This window comes from Mesocricetus auratus, unplaced genomic scaffold (assembly GCF_017639785.1).
Source record: "Mesocricetus auratus isolate SY011 unplaced genomic scaffold, BCM_Maur_2.0 Super-Scaffold_100006, whole genome shotgun sequence".
NCBI classification, from domain to species: Eukaryota; Metazoa; Chordata; class Mammalia; order Rodentia; family Cricetidae; genus Mesocricetus; species Mesocricetus auratus.
In genome coordinates, this window is record NW_024429190.1 from 105,591,675 (window position 1) to 105,610,791 (window position 19,117).

General features: G+C 53.0%; 1 protein-coding gene across 1 annotated transcript in view; it reads left to right on the top strand.

Moving 5' to 3' along the window:
* Positions 1–11,929: 11,929 nt before the first annotated feature.
* Zcchc24 (zinc finger CCHC-type containing 24) overlaps positions 11,930–19,117 on the top strand; it is a 54,510-nt gene continuing 47,322 nt past the window's right edge. Inside the window, exon 1 of the mRNA XM_005085233.4 lies at positions 11,930–12,332. Within this exon, the coding sequence (XP_005085290.1) occupies positions 12,087–12,332 (246 nt within the window). The 5' untranslated portion in view covers positions 11,930–12,086. The remainder of the gene's footprint in view (positions 12,333–19,117) is intronic.

Genomic DNA, 19,117 nt, shown 5'->3' on the forward strand with positions numbered 1-19,117 from the left:
CCCACTTCATTTTCTAAAAATTTTATTCATTTATTTAGTTTGGTTTGGTTTTTCAAGACAGGATTTCTCTTGTGAAGCAGTCCTGGCTGTCCTGGAACTCTCTCTGTAGACCAGGCTGGTCTGGAACTCACAGAGATCTGCCTGCCTCTGCCTCCCGAGTGCTGGGATTAAAGGCCTGCGTCACCACCTACCAGCTGTTTTTTTAATTTCTAATTTCCACTGGTGGGTTGATTAGTGTGTTTGTGTAGAGGTCAGAGGACAGTTTTCTGCAGACGATGGTTATTTCCTTCTACCATACAGGCTCTTTGGGGCGAACTCGGGTTTATCAATTTGAAGCAGGAACCTTGACCTGCTGAGCAATCTCTCCGGGCCCTCACTTTATTTTCTGAGACAAGATTTCTCAATGAAACTTCTCAGCTAGACTGGCTGGCCATGGAGTCCTGACTTTCCTGTTTCCTCTGCCCCAGAACTGAGGCTATAGACACAGCTAGCACACCCAGAGTCTATGGGTGCAGCCATCCACATGCTCGCACAGCCAGCACTTTCTCTGTGGAGCCATCTCTTCAGGACCTACCTTGTCTTTTTATTAAAGAGCAAAATGTCTTCCTATCCTGCGGGCTGCCCCTCGCTGCCTTGATAGCGTGTCTAGGAACACAAAAGATTTTCATTCTCACAGTCTCTCTTGTCTACTGGGTGGCCACGTGAGCCTTTGGTGTCGTATCCAGGACGTAAATCGTTTCCCCTCCGTTCAGATCCTTTCCATCTGCTGAGCTCCAGATCCTTCCTCGTGTTTGCAAGCCTTGCTTCTAATGCTTGCCTCTCTTGAACAAGTTTATCTGTCTCCGATAACAAATTCCCCAGAGGTAGTGGCCGGTCCTGAAAAAAAAAAACAAGCGAACAGTATGCAATTAATTAAAGCTTTTAATGATGGCTGTTGACGATGACCAAGGGTCACCAAGGTCTCCCCTGGGTCTGCTTCACGCTGCAGAATAAATCCATTTTATGGTCACAGAAGACGACCCTGAGATAGGGGACACCCTGGCATAGAGTAGAGGGGAATCCAAAGATACTATCCTACTTGAAACAAGACCACCATCCAACCTGGCTTCCTGTCAAGTTCAGGGCAATGCTTTTGCTGGGATAACAGTGTGGGCTCCTGCTCCAAGAGAAAAAAAATAACCAAAAAAAAAAAAAAAACCGTGGCACCTGTGCAGGATCAGGGCCCAGCGTTTGGACCCAGGCTTGAGCGGTGGGAGGCTCAGGAAAGCGCTGCTTAGCTCCTAGTCTCAGATGCTCGCTCTGCCAGCTGGAAATTGGAACCTGTCCCTACAGGGATGTTCCCAGATCAGTTAAGAGCCTTCGCCAGAGCACAGGAGCCCACAGCGTGGTAGCCTCAGCTTTCTGGTCTTCTGTCCGCGAGAGGCCCACTGTGCGTCTGGACAGTATTTCAAGTTCTGCCCTAGCCTCCGTCCGAGCCAGCATACCTGTTTGACTCCGAGGCCCCGAGGAGAGTCAGAGCTGGTCATGTTGGATCGCCACTTAACAAAGGTGTGACGCAGAGGAAAAGAAAAATCTTGTGCAACTGAGAAAACGAGGTGGCAGCAGCATTTCCGATAGCGGTGCGAGCACGTGAGGCAAGACACGCAGCGGCCAGGTGCGCCACAGACAACAGCTGACCGGGTAGAGCTCACGATGCTGGAGGCCAAGAATTCACATTGCATGCCAGCAAGCCCCAGGTGCCACTCTCAGCCTGAGACTGAAGGCCTGAGAATCCAAAGCTCTGCTTGCCTCAGTCTGATCGTCTCTGCTTCAAGAACACAGCCAGAATCGCCTCAGTTTACAAACCCAGCCGCTCAGCGGCTCTTCTCAGCAGGTCCCGCATCCCTTGCCTGGATTTCTGCCGTGGCTGTTGCCCAGTGCTCATCTTCCCTTGCCGGCTTCCAGTCCAGCTCAGATCACGCCACTGCACTCGGGACCCTCGGGAATCTATCTCTCCACCCCACGCCCAGTAAGGGCTTCCATCTTTGCAGCGACTCATGAAGCTCAGCATTGTTCTCAATTGTCCCCTGCCACCCTCTCTACCCTCCACCGGGCTCCTTCGTTCTTCTTTACGTCCCCTGGAAACTTGAAACGCAGTTCTACCTTGCGACCCCTGACGTCCCGATTTCTGGCCGTGGATCGCCTTCCTCCTGCTGTTTCCAGGCTTTGCTTTGTCCCCGGCTTTATTCCGTTCTTCATCAGCGGGTTCTCAGAGAGTGACGGAGGACGCCCTTCTCTCATTGGTTGTTGAATAAAACACGGCTGGCCAATAAGGCAGGAAGATAGGCAGGACTAGGAGATGAGGAGAATTCTGGGCAAGGAAGGCAGAAGAGGACACTATGTAGACCAGGGAGATAGGATGCACCAGGCCTCTCCGGTAAGACAGGACCACATGGAAATACTCAGATTAATAGTTATGGGTTAGTAGTTAAGACGGAGCTAGCCAGTAAGAAGCCATAGCCATCGGCAAACAGTTTATATAGCTCTGTGTATTTACTTGGGACCGAGAAGGGCGGTGGGACCTGGCGGGACATGAAACATCTCCAGCAACAAGAGAGGCTCTCCCAGTGGCTTCATCAAAAACAATTCTTGACTTGATTTTTTTTCTGAGATAGTGATTCCCTATTTTTGTTGTTGTTGTTGTTTTGAGACAGGATTTCTCTATATGTATCTCTGGCGTTTCTGGAAATCTCTCTGTAGACCAGTGTTGCACCTGCCTGTGTAGCCTGTATCCGAGAATGTAGCGAGGTGGTCAGGATAGATGACACAGAGATCGGTCGGTTGTGTTAAGAAAACTTTATGCTCCCTAAGTCGGCTTAGGAGAGCTCCCCAAGAAAAAACGCTTCCCTTTTAAAAGACTTCTGCCATCCATCTACACACACAATTCTCCAACCGAGCTCTCACATACCTCTCACAGCTCTCCCAGACTTCTCACCCTCCTGGCTGGTGATTTAATCTCTGGCCCCAGAATCAGGGAGACACAGCAGGGAGCAGGAAGAACCATCTAGCCTTAGAGGGGATCAAAGTCATGGTGTTTCAGTGAGTTGAGCCCTTATCTGAGCCCTATCAAGAGCTTTATAGCACTGAATTGTTTTCAGTAAACATTATCTCGCAGCTGCCTGCTCCCAGGCTGATGGAGGGGTGGGTTTCCGGCCAGGGTCTGTAATCCCCACAGACCGGGCTGTCCTCGAATTTAGAAACCTGTCTGCCGGAGGCAGAGGCAGGCAGATCTCTGTGAGTTCGAGGCCAGCCTGGTCTACGGAGTGAGTTCCGGGACAGGCTCTAAAACTACACAGAGAAACCCTGTCATATCCATCCCAACTCCTGCCCTCTGCCTTGGTCCCCCTTAACATGTCGCCCCTCCCCCATTTCATGCCTTTTCTTTTTCGTTTTTAAATAACACACTGAGTCCGTTTCTCCTTTTTTCTTTCTTTCTTTTTTAGTCACACACTGAGGTCAATCTGTGCTGCCTGATGGAATGTTGACTAATCTTGTTGGCTTGATCTTGGCAGGTAGCCACAGCTGCAATGAGCTCATGTGTGCAACGGCTGAGCCGGGTCGAGGAGACAGCATTTCGCAGCCTCCCCATTCATTCTCCAGCTCTTACATTCTTTCCACCCTCTCTTCCCCGACGTTTCCTGAGCTTTAGGGGAAGGACTGACACAGAGGTCCGTTTAGCACTCAGTATTCACTGTTCTTAGCACTTTGGCCACTTAATGGGTCTCTGCAGTAAGTGATGACCACTGAAGAGAGAAGCTTCTTTGGTTTGAGGTTGAGACAAGTATTCATTCTCTATCTATCTACCTATCTATCTATCTATCTATCTATCCATCTATCTACCTATCATCTATCTAATCAACTATGTCTGTCTGTCTGTCTATGATGGGGATTGTCTTTCTGTATATATGTTTCTCTTATTGGTTGATGAAGAAAACACTGATTGGCCAATAGCCAGGCAGGAAGCATAGGCGGGGCTCCCAGACCAGGAGAAGGCTGGGGAGAGAAGGCTGGGGAGAGAAGGCTGGGGAGAGGCCTTTAAGAGACGACATGCTGCTGAAGGAGTAACATGCTAGCTTATGGGTAAGCCACAGCCTCGTGGCAACACATAGATTAATAGAAATGGGTTAGTAATTAAGACAGAGCTAGCCAGTAAGAAGCCCTAGCTATTGGCCAACAGTTTATAAATTCTTATAAGTCTGTGTGTGTCTATTTGGGGCTAATCAACTGTGGGACCAGGTGGGACAGAAACTTCCATCCATCCATCCACCCATCTAAACATAAATGTTTAAGAACATGTACACTTAGCAAGATAACAATTGTAGGTACTGCCTTAGGCCTATGACTGTCCTAGTCATAGGCATGTGACAACGCCTATGTTACCAGCTCTGAGTTCCTTCTCTGGCTCAAATCCAGTTAAAACCAGCTGGTTACCCTCATAACCTTCATGCCACTATTGCACCAATGGGTACATCTTTCCCGATGGGTTCCTATTGGAGCATGCTGGGTTTGCTGCTGGGTGACAATCATTGATGGCTTTTCTCCCCCAGTGATGCACAAAGCACATTTCAGGTCTATGACATTTAGCCATCGGGAAGGATATTCTCAGTCAGTTCCGGCTTGGTTTCTCCGTCTTGGAACCAGTGTGTGTGTGTGTGTGTGGTGTGTTCAGCAATGGGCCTCACCAGTACCTTTCTAATAATGCTGTTGATTACATGAAGCAGAGACCCTGTGAATTTGGATGAATGAGTAACTCCTCTCTCGTCCAGACCAAGCCCACACAGCAGCCAGTGCCCTGACAGAGGAGTACATGGCTCACACCACTTCTTCCCTTACGACCTTACCACCAACAACCCTGGCTCTGGCCACCTGTTATCAGGTCATGTCTGTCTACTCCACCAAACTCTATGAAGACAAAAGCACATGTATGTGTGCATAGAGACACAATACATGCATACAATGAAGAAATGAAGAACAACACAGACTCCTTAAGATTTGGGATATGAGCCGGGTGTTGGTGGCGCACGCCTTTAACCCCAGCACTTGGGAGGCAGAGGCAGGCGGATCTCTATGAGTTCCAGGCTAGCCTGGTCTACAGAGAAGTTCCAGGATAGCCTCCAAAACAATACAGAGAAACCCTGTCTTGAAAAACAAAAACAAACAAACAAACAAACAAAAAGATTTGGGATATGAACAAACCATCCTCTACAGGAACCCCAATGCTGAGGGAACAACCCATCACCAGAAAGCTTTAACAGTCTTCACCCCAAGACCCACAGATGCATCTGCTTCTGCTGGGGTGGGAGGGAGAGCCAGGTCCTTTGTCCTTCATACACTTCAGTGTGTCTCAGAGTGGGTGATCTGCAGCAATGCTGATGTGAGGACTAGAATTGCAGGAGGCTGAGTGTTGGGGGTTGGGGAGAGTACTGCTTATGACCATTCATAACAGCTGCCATCTTGAGACGAGATGGGCTCATGTCTGAACTTGACCCTGGGGCACTGGGGCCTCAGATGGTAGACTCCACATCTAAGTAGCTGTTTTTGTTTTGTTTGTAGAGGGGACATTGAAGCAGGGTCTCACTCTTAGCCAGCCTGAAACTCTTTGAGTAGCAGAGGTGGTCCTCAAACTCAGATTCCCTCTGGGTAGGTAGAGATCTCACGTACCTGCAGCACTGACCACGCCCGTTTGGGTGTGGTCACAGGTACTGGGGGGGGAGGCGGCAGAGATAAAGGTTAAGGAAGGAGGGGTCACTCACTCTCTTGGGGTTGCGACCTCAGTTCCTTGCTTCTCATGTAAGTGACTTCTCTCTCTCGAATAAAGTATCCTACAACTTCCCTTCCCAACATACTTGGTGTGACTCCATATCCCTCATTGCCTCTGCCTCAGTCTCCATGATTTCCAAGTTCAGTGAGAGACCTTGTCTCAAAAAAAAAATAATAAGGTAGAGAGTGACTGAGAGAGACACACGCTGCACATGCTGCTTGTACCCACACACACACACACCTACACATAGCTATATATGGACTCACATATACACATACACAAAAGGGAGGCAGAAAACTGGTGTGCGGGCTAGCTGACTCTACATAAGCTAGAGGTGACTAGAAGGAGGTAACCTCAATTGAGAAAATGTCTCCATAAGGTCTGACTGTAGCGCGTTTTCTTAATTAGTGGTTGATGGAGGGGGTGGGGGCCCAGCCCATTGTGGGTGATGCCATCCCCAGGCTGGTGGTCCTGGGTTCTCTAAGAGAGCAGATTGAGCAAGCCATTAAGCAGCTTCCTTCCATGGCCTCTGCATCAACTCTTGCCTCTGGGTTCCAGCCATGCTTGAGTTCCTGTCCCGACTTCCTTCAGTGATGGGCTACAGTGTGGAAGTACAAGCCAAACAGGGACCTGGGGGGGGTGATCGAATCCAGGGCCTCACACATGCTAGGCGGACACTCCGCTCTTGAGCCACATCTTTAGAAGCGTCTAATCACCTCTTTAGAAGGCTCCACCTCGCCACACTGATACTGCGAGGACTACATTCCCCGGGGCAGGAGCCTTTGGGGGACACACTCAAACGTAGCAGAGGACACAGATGGCCGGTCTCTGCCGGAGCTCCTCGCCATTGTTCCATCCCAGTGTCTCTGAGCTGTCCCACAACGTGCGCGCCCCACAGTTGTCTGTTTCTGCGCCTGTGAAACCGCCAGGATGCGCTGAGTGTGTTTTTGCTATCCCTTAAGCAGAGAGAAGGCCAGCTCTACAGCTGCCAAGGGGCTCACAGTCCCGTGGTGCGGTGGGTGGGAAGCAAGAGGAGGGTAGGTTTTTATGCACCTGTCGCGCACCATGGGAACACCGGAGAGTCAGGAATAGAGGGGAGCTGTTTAGTGGGTAGGAGTGAGGGTTGCGGGCTGTGATCACGCAAGGTCGCTTTCCAGCTAAGCTTGAAGAGTGAAATTACTGCAGGGAGACTCCCTTAGGAGGCTCTTCTAGAGGCACGGGAAACGCCAGTTGTCTCACTCGTCTGGAGGACAGCATCTGTACGTGTTAGAGCTGGGAAACCATTTAGGTAGAAGGGGGTGGGGTCGGGAGATATGGACAAGTGTCCCCCCCCCAGGTCCCTGGATACCGTGCCCAGTTAGTGTTTGGATTTTTATGCAGATAACTACCATAAAAAGGATCTGGGTATGAAAAGAGGGTATGAGGTGACTAGGGAGGGGGCCCCTCAAATTAACGCCAGCGCCGCCTTTGCCCTTTGATACGAGGACAAGGAATTTTCTCAAAGTAGCGTGGAGAGTTCTGCTCACTGAGCTTCCTGGGCCGGTATCTTAATCCCATCTTGCAAACAGATGTCCCACAAGTCAAAACACGGAAGGGTTCCAGACTGCTTCCCACTGCTGCGATGCGCGGAAGCCTATATTCTTGTTTGGACCACTGATCCTGCATGACCAGGCATCTCTGGGGTGACCAGTACCCCTGGAAGCTTGCCGACAGACCGTTGATGAGATGCACAGCACCTTTTCTTTTTATTTCTTTGAAAGCAGATGCGAAATGCAAAGGAGTGAGCAGAGTGGCTGGTCACTCCATTTTGGAGGACGCCCCTAAGCCTGTCTCTGTGACTACCAGGTACCAGAAATGTAGGGAACTCTGCCAGGTTGCCTGGCTGAGCCGTGTGTGTGTGTGTGTGTGTGTGTGTGTGTGTGTGCAGGTGGCCCGGGGCTCCTGTCCGCAGGTTGCCCCTCTCAAGCTCATCTCTCACTGTCCTGCAACCCTGAGACCAAGCAGGTACCACCCACTAAGGTCCCCTGGCTACCCATACCTCCCTGTGTGGTCCTGGGATTCAAGCAACAGCAGGAGGTTTGTGTGTGTGTGTGTGTGTGTGTGTGTCTCTCTCTCTCTCCCAGGAACACAAGGCCTCACACATGCCAGACAAACAGTCTTCAACTGAGCTACGTCCCTAGTCTCTCGCTGATCATCTTAAAGGCTGGTGAAGAGCCTGGCCTGTGGTGAGGGCTATAGCATGGTCAGGGTGCTCCAATGGCTTTACCATCTGCTCACTGCAGCAGGACATCTGGGGTCAGTGGGGGCAAAATCTAGCCAGTGTCTAGTAAGCTGTGTGCCTTGATGACAAGGGGCTGTGTCCGAGGGTGAGAGGTTGCCTTCAGGGCATGCTGGCAAGGAAGGGGGAATGGAAAGCTGGGGTGCAAAAGGAATGTTCGTTTTGTGGGTCAATGTGCAATGTGGTCAGTGGGGGGGGGTGACCTGGAGTGTTGCATTGAAGAGGACCTGAAGTCAGGTCTGTCTGCCCCGGAGAGAGCTATCCTGGTGGGGGATGGGACAGGAACAGGAGTAAGGAAAGCATTTGTCATTTGCCCTCTCTGCTGTAAACTGACACCTTCTGTGTCAACACACAGTCTAAAAGCACCCAAGTGCCCTGGCCCTGGGGGAGAAGAATCTCAGGCCTGTCCAGTGGGGGCGCTTCATTGTAATCCTGATGCTATTTGGGAACACCAAGAGATCGGCAGACTCCCGGATTCCTCTGTGTGATAAATCACCACGCTCTGTTTTGCAGAGAGATAAGCAGCATGGTTTGTACAGAATAGTGAAGTCCCATCTTCCTGGAACATTTCCTTTGCCTTAACTGGCCCCAAGTTAAGACCGAGTCCCTCCCCAGGGCCCAACTCTGTCTCTGTCCTCTGTTTCTCCTATTCCTTTGACCTCAGAGTTCTTGTCTAAAACCCTACTAGGACTTCTTAGACCCATTTCCTGGGTGACTTCAGGACAGAGATGTCCCTGCTACCTCTTCTGTCATCTTCCTAGACAGCATGGAGTATTATTGTTATCGAGATGGCCAGCGCCACCATTCTCTGCCACATGGTTGCTAACAGCTAGCAAAGCATGTTCTGGTCACACCCTCTTTTAGCTTCAGTAGTCCCTGGAGAAATGGGTAGGGATGGGCTAACCACCCTCACGGTCTAAAGAGAAGGTAGGAACCTGCCCAAGGTTCCCTAGATCCCCATTTCTTTCCTTTGTCCGATCTTGTGGACCATAGACTGGACAGAACCCCCCAGGTGACTGGAACCTCATGCGAGCACTTGCCTACCTCCAGTTCCAAGGTTACCAGCGGGGACAAGGTTGCCAGCCTGGGACCAGTGAGGACCAGGTGACTTCTTCGTAGTCAGGATTACTGTGTGACCCCCTGGCAAATGCCTTTCCTTGCCTGGGCCATGATGCTGCCTCTTGTTAAAGTGTGTGTCTGGGCGGGGAGGCACGGGGATGGGTCTGGCCCAGCCTGTTTGCCCTCTTGTGCCTGCCTGTGGCTTCTCCATCCCACAGCCCACTTTATCTGAGGAAATCTGTAGTATATGTCTCCAACAGTCATGGGTGGGGGCTGACCTCAGGCCAGCTGACTGCTAGCCAAACAAACTGCCCACAGTCTGTTCACATGCATGGATCACTTAGTGGGTACGGAGCCCACATGTTGAGCAAGTATGCTAAGGACAGAGAGAAGGAGGGAGAGACGTGCAAACCCCACAGAGGCCACCCAGGCCTCCAAGAAGCCGGCTCTTGCTATCCTTTCGTTTGTTTGTCTCCCAACCCAACAAATATTTCCCTACGGATCCCTCGTCGTGGACCAGGCTCTGGGTAGGAACTGCAAAGAGAGGGAGGGGAGAAAGAGGCAGAGGTTACCAGTTAAACAAGCACCCTCCTGGCGTCAAATCACTCTGGAGGCCGGGAAGACGCCCCGGTGTCTCTTTAAGCGAGTGTCAGACAAGTCTCAAGGTGACAATGGGACAGAAGTGTCCCATTTGGCCAGCACCACCTTTCTTGTGGTTTACCTGTCTGACCTCTAAAGGAGTCAGAAAGCTAGGGAGATGAATAGAGCTAAGTTGCTGGATGTCTCGGGCTCTCCTCTGGGCTCTCCAACTCCCCCGTGTGCAGCTGGATGGATATCACCCACCTTTCTTTTAAGAAAAAAGAATGTATTATTTTACTTTGAATACGTGCACGTGGGGGTGGGGTGTGTGGGCATGCTGAGTGCAGGTGCTCGGATCAGAAGAGGGTTATCAGAGTCCTTCGAGCTGGAGTTACCCGTGGTTGTGAGCCACCAGCCAGGGGGCATTGGGAGTCAAGCTCCGGTCCTCGGCAAGGCAGTACTCGCTCTTAATTGCTAAACCCTCACCTCTCTAGCCCTTACTTCCTATCTTTTATAAAGTCTGTGTAGGGTGGTTTCAAATCCTAATTCGTATTTTGTAGGAGCTCAGAGTCTCTCACATAATTGTAGAAACGCTGAGTTGTTTTGTTTTGTTCTGGTCTCATGTAGCCCATGCTGGCCTCAAACTCAACCAGGTAGCAAGGACGACCTTGAACTTCTGATCCCCCTGCCTCCACCTCCCTGAAGCTGGGATTACAGAATGCACCACTACGTCCATTTTACAGATACGCCTTTGATGAATAAAAACATTGAGGTTTTATTGGCATGCATATCGTCACTTCAATTAATAATAGCTGTCAATTGTTTGATAAGTGAATTATTTCAAGACATGGAGACTTGAGATCAAAGGGGATCTTGGTTGGCGACACCGGACAGCTCCTGGTCATCACTGTCTGGTCCAAGCATCTACACATGCACTGAGGTGCCCTGGCATGGTGGTTGGTGGGGGGGGGGAGAAGTGGCTTTCCCAAAACAGCTTCTATTTACCAAATCCGAGCTCCCACCCAACAGATACCAAGTTCCAACATGATCATTCCCACTTTACAGAGAACACAGGCTGGTTGGCAGAGGTGAGGTGTCTACCCTGAAGTCCCCTTTCTGTCACTTTAAACACCAGGCTGAACCGGCTCCAGGGCCAAACTGGAGATGGAGGTGCCTTGAGTCCCCACACGGGCCAGGCCGTCAGTTCCTTTGATGTGGGGCAGCACACAGCATTCTGGGACCCTGAGGTTAAGGTATCTGGGAGAAGCCAGGGGCTAGTGCAAGCTTCTCCTGGCAGATAGGGGTTTCTGAGATCTTCTAGGCCAGGTTAGGATCCTGGAACCCCTTACAAGAGACCGGGGAGGGCTGAGGATGGAGCCAGGGAGCAGAAGAGAGGAGAAAAGCCTAGGCCAGCCTGGAGCAGAAACAGAAGTACAAGGGGTGAGGGGAGAAGGGGAGCCCTTCCTCAGGCAGGAACCCGGGGGCCCCCCTCAGCGCAGGCCGGCAGCAAAGCGGTTCTGCAGATGGAAGGAATTAAGGGGGAGGGGGAGGGTCCTATAGTGATAGCGAAAGGAGTGTCTGTGTGTGTGTGTCGAGAGAGAGAGAAGGAAGCTACAAGCCAGACACTTTTAAAGAGGCGTTGGAGAACACCAAGACAGTCACAGAAATACAATCAGACTAACAGTCAGAACAGGGAAGAGTGGAAGAAAAAAAAAGGTGTGAAAACGAATTAACTGGAGAGTGCCTGGGAAGTGATGGGAGCCAGCTTACGGTGGAGCAGGCTGAGAGTTTGGGCCCAGTCGGTTCTGAGCTCGGGCTGAGAAGCTGCGCTAGCCGGGGGGGGAGTGGGGGCGGGAGGAGGTTCGGGAGGGGCCACTCCTAGTAGGGGGTGGCCGGCGGGATGCTGCATGTGCGGACACGCCTTCTTTCTTGCCCCTCCCCTACATCCATAGTCAGCCAATGGGGGAGCGAGGACGGGGGCCGGCCGGGTCGGGGTGGGGCGGGGTCTTGGAGGACCCCACCCTAGAAGCGGTCTCTGGAGGGGTCAGAGCCGAGGCAGATAGCGGATCCCCGGGCGGGGCGGGGCGGGCAACGGGGCTGGGCGGGGCCAAAAGTTTCCTCCCCAACTTTCTCTGCCTCCTTCCTCCGCCCGCGCGCGCCCACTGCTGCAGTTCTGGGAGGCGGCGGCGGCGGCGGCGGCGGAGGCGGCTGCGGCGGCTGCGGGCAAACGCGCGGGGCACGGGGCGCTGGGCGATAGCCGTCGGGGCCGGGGCGGCTGGCAGTGGGCACAGGCTCCCCGGTGCCCGCCCCTCCGCCGGGAGGGGGGCGCGAGCGGGCGGCCGGGGAGGGGCCGGCACCGCCACGGCAAAAATGAGCCTGCTGTCTGCCATCGACACGAGCGCCGCCTCGGTGTACCAGCCGGCCCAGCTGCTCAACTGGGTCTACCTGTCGCTCCAGGACACACACCAAGCTAGTGCTTTCGATGCCTTCCGGCCCGAGCCGCCCGCCGGCGCCGCGCCCCCGGAGCTGGCCTTCGGCAAGGGCCGCCCGGAGCAGCTGGGCTCTCCCCTGCACTCCAGCTATCTTAACAGCGTCTTCCAGCTGCAGCGCGGAGAGGTGGGTGCCCCGGCGCCAGCCCCGCGCCCACTGCTCCAGACCCCTTTCCTATCTGTTCCGCTCTTCCTGGCCTGGCCCGGGCTGGCCCCACATTGCCCTGCTCCGCTTGGCTTGACTTCGATCAGCTTTGCCAAACTTGCCGCCCCAAGTCCCTGGGGCGCCCGGAGCGCGTCACCTCCCGGCAGAACCGCTCGGAGCGGCTCAGGCCTGGGCAGGGCCCTCCCGCCCCCTCTCCCAGACCTTAGCTCTGCTCCTAGTAAGCAGACTTAGGGGTGTCTCCGGATTCTCTTCAGACTGCCTGGGTGCGGCTAGGGCGGGGAGCCCCTTCCTAAGTCTTTACTTCGCCCAACGCTATCAACTTTTCTAGCTGCCGGCAGCTGGAACCGGAGGGTTGCAGAGCCGGGGTCTGAACTCCTCTGGAAGGGCCTAAAAGCATTCTCCCTCCCCCCTACCTCCGTGGTTCTTGGCCTGGAGGGCTCCCTGGAAAGCAGTGACTCTTTCCGGGCCTTTTCCCACCACTTGGGGACCCCTAAATCCACCCTGCAGCAGCTGCTTGCCCTCCCCCAGCCACATAGGAAGTGGTTTTTTGAGGGCTTGACCTAGCAGACTGCTCTGTCCCCTGCTTCCCAGGCTGGAAGGAAATGAAAGGGAAATCCTTGGGGGGGGGGGAGAAGGCTGTGGCGATGGGAGAGAGGGCTCCAGCTGCCCAGTGCCTTCTCCCAAAACCCTGGGTGTGTTGCAAAGGCTGCCTGTTCAATGGATTCGGTTACAAAGTCTACTGTCCAGTGCTTGCCCCCAGCTAGATAAATATACACAGGTGATGATGACCTTACAGCCCGTTTTGTGGGGGTCTTATCCAGAGTCTTCCCAGAATCTCTCTACCACGACCCTCCCCACCCCCCCTGTTTATTCCAGTTTGGGAATTGCTGATATCTTCTTATGCCCAACTTGTCCCCTTGTGGTTTTCCTATGTTAAGGAGAGGGACATACACATAGGGAGAGGTCACTTTCCCTCTTCTTCTGGCCTAGAGGTGGCCTGGGAATAAGACCTGTGTATTCCGAGGTGTGTTTGGGGGTGAGTTGTAGAACCAGAGAGTCACACTTTCTGATCCCAGGTAATGTGTTCAGCACTGCTGCGGTTTTACTGGAGGACTCACGGAGGACATGTAAAACCCAGGCTGCTGCCCCGCTGCCCTGTGGGGTTAGAAGTGGTGTGTGTGTGGGGGGCTGGGTGTGGGGGCAAGGCTGGAAAGGTGTCAGCAGAGCCAGGGGGGATAGCGTCCGTCCGTATGCCGAGGCTCTTTATAAATCCTAACACATGTTCTCTGCCCTGAGGAATGGTTCCTGGCTGGGATCTCCCTTCCTCGTGACACTTTGTCGAGAGGAGCCGGCTTCAGGTGACCAGTGGCTTTTGGAGAATCGTTTGTGTGGAGTGTTTCTTTAGTACCTGGGTCTTTCCCATTATTAGTTCTCTTACCAAGCGTTTCTGTGTAAGGGTGGGAATGTGAGGAGCCTGGGGCTAAGGAGGGACATGGACAGCACTTGTGGGAAAGGCAGGTGACTGGATAGGGTTCTGTCATGGCTCATAGTTGGATGGAAATGCACTCAGGGGAGGGTCTTTCGTCTAGGGCGAAGATGACCTGACCCAGGGGTCCAGTAGGGACCCAACGAGCTTTTAATAGACTCCCTGCCTTGCTCCTTACACGTAGCCTCTTGCCTGTTGCCCATTGGTCAGTGATCCTCCTGGAAAATTTTAGTCTCCAGTATCCAAGCTGTGGTTCAGCGAGACCTGCCTCCTGCCACCTTGTCGCTGAGTTCCTCAGTTTCCCTCAAGAAGGGGCCTGGTGTGGGAGGAGCTGAAGCCATGGTGGGGGAAGTCTCTTGTAACCTGACTCCAGAGAGATTCCCTTCTCTCCCTGCCTTGGAGTTCCCATTGAGTACGTTTAATCTCTGCTGTCACCCAGGGTGGTATGTTCCAGGTTGAACAAGAGAATGCCTGCCAGCATACAGCCCGTACTGAGGAGCTCACAGGGACTTTTCACACTTGAAGACCTATGGTTTCCTTGGGGGCTGGATAGCTGTGGTGCTCCTGGCTCCTGGCTCCCTCGTCCTCACCTCCTGGTCCTTGACCTCTTAAACCCTTTCAAAGCTTGCAGCTATGGTCTTGGGCATGGCCTTTCCTGAGCCCTGGGCTTAGTTGGTGACTTGACATACAGCTGAGAAGGTGAGGACTCCCCCCCCACGTCAACGCCACCACCAAGGGGCTGGGTGCAAAAGCATCAAGTTCTGTGTCACAAGACGGGACTTTAGGAAGGGAGGGACCCAGGGTCCACAAGCATTGCCATTCTGTTGGAGGCCTGGCAGGCCCGGTGGCAGTGCCTGCGGATGTGACTTGCATGCTGACCGCTGACCATAGCCCGTCTGCGCCAGCCCCTGTGCCAAGAGCCCACCCCCTCCCGCACCGCCCCCAGGCTGCTCCCTCCACAATAGAAAAACACCATGAATGCAGCTGGCATTGGGGGAGGTGAGGATACGGGGGCACAGAAGCCTATTGTGCCCCTGGAACCTCGGCCCTGGGAGCTGAAGATAAGCTGAGGGTCCTGAGTGACCCTCTGGCTCTGGGAGCAGAGAGGAAGGGGAACGGGTTTGCATACAAGAGCGGGACAAGTTCCAGGAGGTGACTTGCAAGTAGCGTCTTAAAAAAAAAAAACACACTTCTGGGTTCTGAAGTGAGACCCACTGGCAAACGTGATTTTTCAGAAATGGCATCTGTGGTCACAGCTGTGTGTCTTCGGAGAGACTCCTTGACTGAGTCCCCTCTGTCCAGGTGCTGCAGGAGGAGGCGGGGCCCAGGAGGGGGTTGGACTGTGTGGATCTTCCTTGCCAAATTCTGCTTGGAATTTAAATTCCCAGCGGTGTAACCACCACGAATTCCATTTCTGGAAAAGTAGAGTTGAGCATTACCTCTCGGACCCTTGGTGGGGTTTTCTCAGAGCCGGCGCTGGGCAGTCTAGTCTTTGTACCCCCAACTCCCTCCACACCAGGGAAATGAGACTGCCTCATGCCATTTAATTCAGATTCCTAGAACAGCTTTCCTCCTTTTCTCTGAGAATAGAAGGAGCCAGAAAGTGCAGCTCCGCTGTCGAATGACCACCCCTCCTTTGTGAGCATGGGGGGAGGTGGGTGAGGGCTCAGATAGGCTTGGAAAGCGTAGCGTACCTACCGTCCTTCAGTTCATACAGTGCCCGCCAACACAGCGAAGGCTCAGAGAAGTTCCGCAGTCCTAGATGTGTTAAGAGTTCCTCGCCTCAGCGTTTCTTGCAGTTAATTCAGCCAGAGAGTGGTTTGGGCTCAGGACACCTGCCCGTCGTTCTTCCGGCCATCTCCAAGCCCAGTGATGTCCCACTGAGCCAGACACGCGGTTCTACTGGGTCAGCCGTCCAGTCTCCTGGACTGCATATAGCTCTAAGCTGTAGGAAGCTCTTCTTGGTGACCTTCAGTGGGGAGACCCCAAAGTCCTCACATCACTGTCCACGGGTGCTGCAGAGCCCACCCTTTGGCCGATGTGGCCCGCCCATTGCAGATTTGTGAGTGGTACCGAGGGTCTTCAGCCCTACTGCACAGAGATGGCAATGAGAACAAGCAGGGGGACAAATATAGGGTTCTTGTGCAAGGTTCCAGCTGGAGGAGGGCTCATATCTCTATTCCTAGCATAGGAGGACTCCCATGAGTTCAAGGCCAGCCTGGGCTAGAGTAAAAACCCTGTCTCAAAAAAACAAAACAAAACAAAACAAAACAAAAATAAAAACCAAAAAACAAAGTAGGACTGCTGAAAGGGATCCGTGAGTAAAGGCTCCTGCCACCAAGCCTGACAACCTGAGTTTAGTCCCTGGGTCCCCCGTCCCGTGGTCGAATGAGGGAACCAACTCCTGCAGAGGCTGTCCTCTCATCTCTGTGTGCCCACAGACGCACAGATAAAATACTAGGCGTAGGCGTTAAAAACAAACAAACAAAAGTCCCCAGCCTAGACAGCTGCTGGGAGTTTGGTTGAAATACCACATGTGCCTACAGCAGGTGCCCAGAGCCTCCCAGTGTGAACCTGTGGAGCAAAATCGCTCTCCTCCCTGGCAGGGGCTGAACTTGACTCCCACAATCTTTGTGGTCTGGCGGAGATGGGAAGCAGGCAGCCCCGATACTGGGAAGAATGTCCTAGAGGCATACTAGGGAAGAGTCCCCAAATGTCTGACCCCTCCCGTTGGGATGCTGAATGGTAACTCAGGCAAGAAGGATGCCATTTGGGAGGGGTTGGCACAGGCAGCCTGGCTGTCTTCAGTCAAGATAAGCTGAATACATAGGTCTGGGCTCAGAGGGAGACCATGTAAGAGGGAGGGGTAAGCCAAGTGGTGGGAGGGCAGGGACTTCAGTCATAAGTAATTAGTGGCAACACAACCCAAGGTGGCATATGTAATCTGAGAATAGTGACAGCAGCAAGCAGCCCTGTTTTTTTTTTTTTTTGCTTTTTTTTTTTTTTTTTGAGACAGGGATTCACCCTAGCCCAGACTGGCCTTGAACCGAGGGCAACTCTCCTGCTTTAGTCTCCCAAGTGCTTGGAATACAAGCTTTGAGCCACCAACTCATCACTTCTGTTGTATAGAGAGCAAAGCAGAGGCCTGTATGACTCCGAGTCATCAGTAGCGCTAGATCGAAACCAATTCTGCATTGCATCCTGGAGCTATCTCTGCAGCCTGGGTTAGCTCCTACCTGCATCCCCCTCCAGGCTCTGTGCATGCCCAGCACCTCACCTGAGGTTTCCTATCGAGCCACAGTGCCTCTGATGTTTTGTTTCACATAGACCAGGCTGGCCTCAAACTCTTTGCCTCCACCGCCACAAGGACTGGGATCACAGGGGTCTGCCATCATGTCCAGTTCAGGCAGGGCTGGTGGCCAAATCCAGGGCTTCATGCATGCTAGGAAAGCACTCTCCTCAACCCAGGATCCCAAACCTTTTGAAGAGTCATGGGCACTTGTGTAGGCACTAGGTTTCCTAATGTGTTCCTACTCTGATTGTCCTGGTTTAGGAGACACAGAGTAGAAAAATACTATTTTCCTATTTTATTCCCATGTCTCTGCCTGGGGCAGCAGCCCTATTGTCCAGAGGAAGAGGTTGCATCCAGAGGGCTAGGGACAGAATCAAGCATGTGTCATTGGATATGTTCCCCAACCCTGGTGTGTGTGTGTGTGTGTGTGTGTGTGTGTGTGTGTGTGTGTGTGTGTGTGTAGGGAGGGAGGGAGAGACAGAGACAGAGAGAGTTAATATATCTTCTGTGGCTGAGTCCTCCTTTGGCTACACTGGCTAGCTTGTAATGTCTGGAAGCACCTGGAAGTCTTATGCGTCCAAACCTTTATATTGCTGTCGAGTATACCTATGACATCACTTCCAGCCCCGTCCCAATGGCCAGATCCCAAGGTGTTTCCTTATGGCATAAACGGACGTCTCTCCTGAGAGGCCTGGGGTGGCTGCCTTCTGAAGCAGCTCTCTCCTTCCAGCTGCTACGATGACGTGGGCCGTGGCAGTCAAGGTATGATGCTTTAGGGTAGGCCCCGGACTTGACATCTAGGCTGCCTTTGCACTATGCCTCAGCTGTGTCACTCTATAGCTCTGTTGTTGCACTCGAGGGTAGCAACCCCCGCCTCTCTCAGCTTAGCATGATGCTCGGTCAGTGCTTCGGACACACTGGATGCTCAGCTCATTCTGCTAGGTGGGTGGGGGTAGAGCAGATGGCTTAAAACCTGGTCTGTCTTCAGTCTTCAGCCCTGTGATGAAGAGGACGGTCTCCCCTGTCTCAAGCCTCCTGTGCTGTCTCAAGGAACAAGTGTCGATTGGGCTGGATCAATGGCAATGCGTTGACTTGAGAGATGGTGAAGCCCTGTCTCTAGCCTTGTCCTGGTAGTGGCTTTGACATGCAGATAGATGGCCCTGACCCTGCTCGGTCGTGAGAGTTTTAAGGCATTTAGAGTCCCTGGTGGCACGGACATCTGCCCACGACTTCACAGCGCGTGGACAGCCTCACTCCACAGCGGATTCCAGGTCCAGGCTTCTGCTACAGAGGACATAGCCTCAGTTGTACCCTGCCCAGTCCTCGGTTTTCCAGACTCATGCTTTCTGCTCTTCCTAGACAGGTGTGCGGCACAGGGTCTCCAGTGCTTGTGCGGTAGCCGGGTAGAGGGCAAGAAGCCATGACCCCGTGAGGTGGGGGTAGAGTCTTCACTCTTCCCCAGGTCTGCTAGACTCTGTCCTCCATCCACTGTCTGCTCCCGGTCTCCATTCCTCTCTGCCCACTTCCTTCATCTGAAAGAACTAGACGTGACCTTCGCCTAGGAGCACCAGCTGTGTTAGGGAGAGCCATTTCACGGGCGAAGTGTGAGCCCACGCCCGTACAGGCAAAGGGTCATAATCTCTCTTGTCCAGTTCATATATTCCTGGCCTTGGAAACAAGAATGTGGGCGGATCTGAGTGTGGTAGGAAATCCCTCGGTTGTGGTGTGTTTCATTTTCCTGGGGCTCACTTCTTACCCGGTGTGTGCTGTCTCCTGCACCCCACCCCAGAACATATACCTCCCCATCTGTGTGTAGAGGACAGATACATGCACCATTCCAGGTGGGCCTTAGGGACAAAAGTATAGATCTCTTGGAAGAAGGGGTCCAGTCGTTGTTGGTGTGGATTGTTTCTTATTGCAGTGTGTGTGTGTGTTTTACCAGCCGGCTCCCAAATCATGACACGGAGA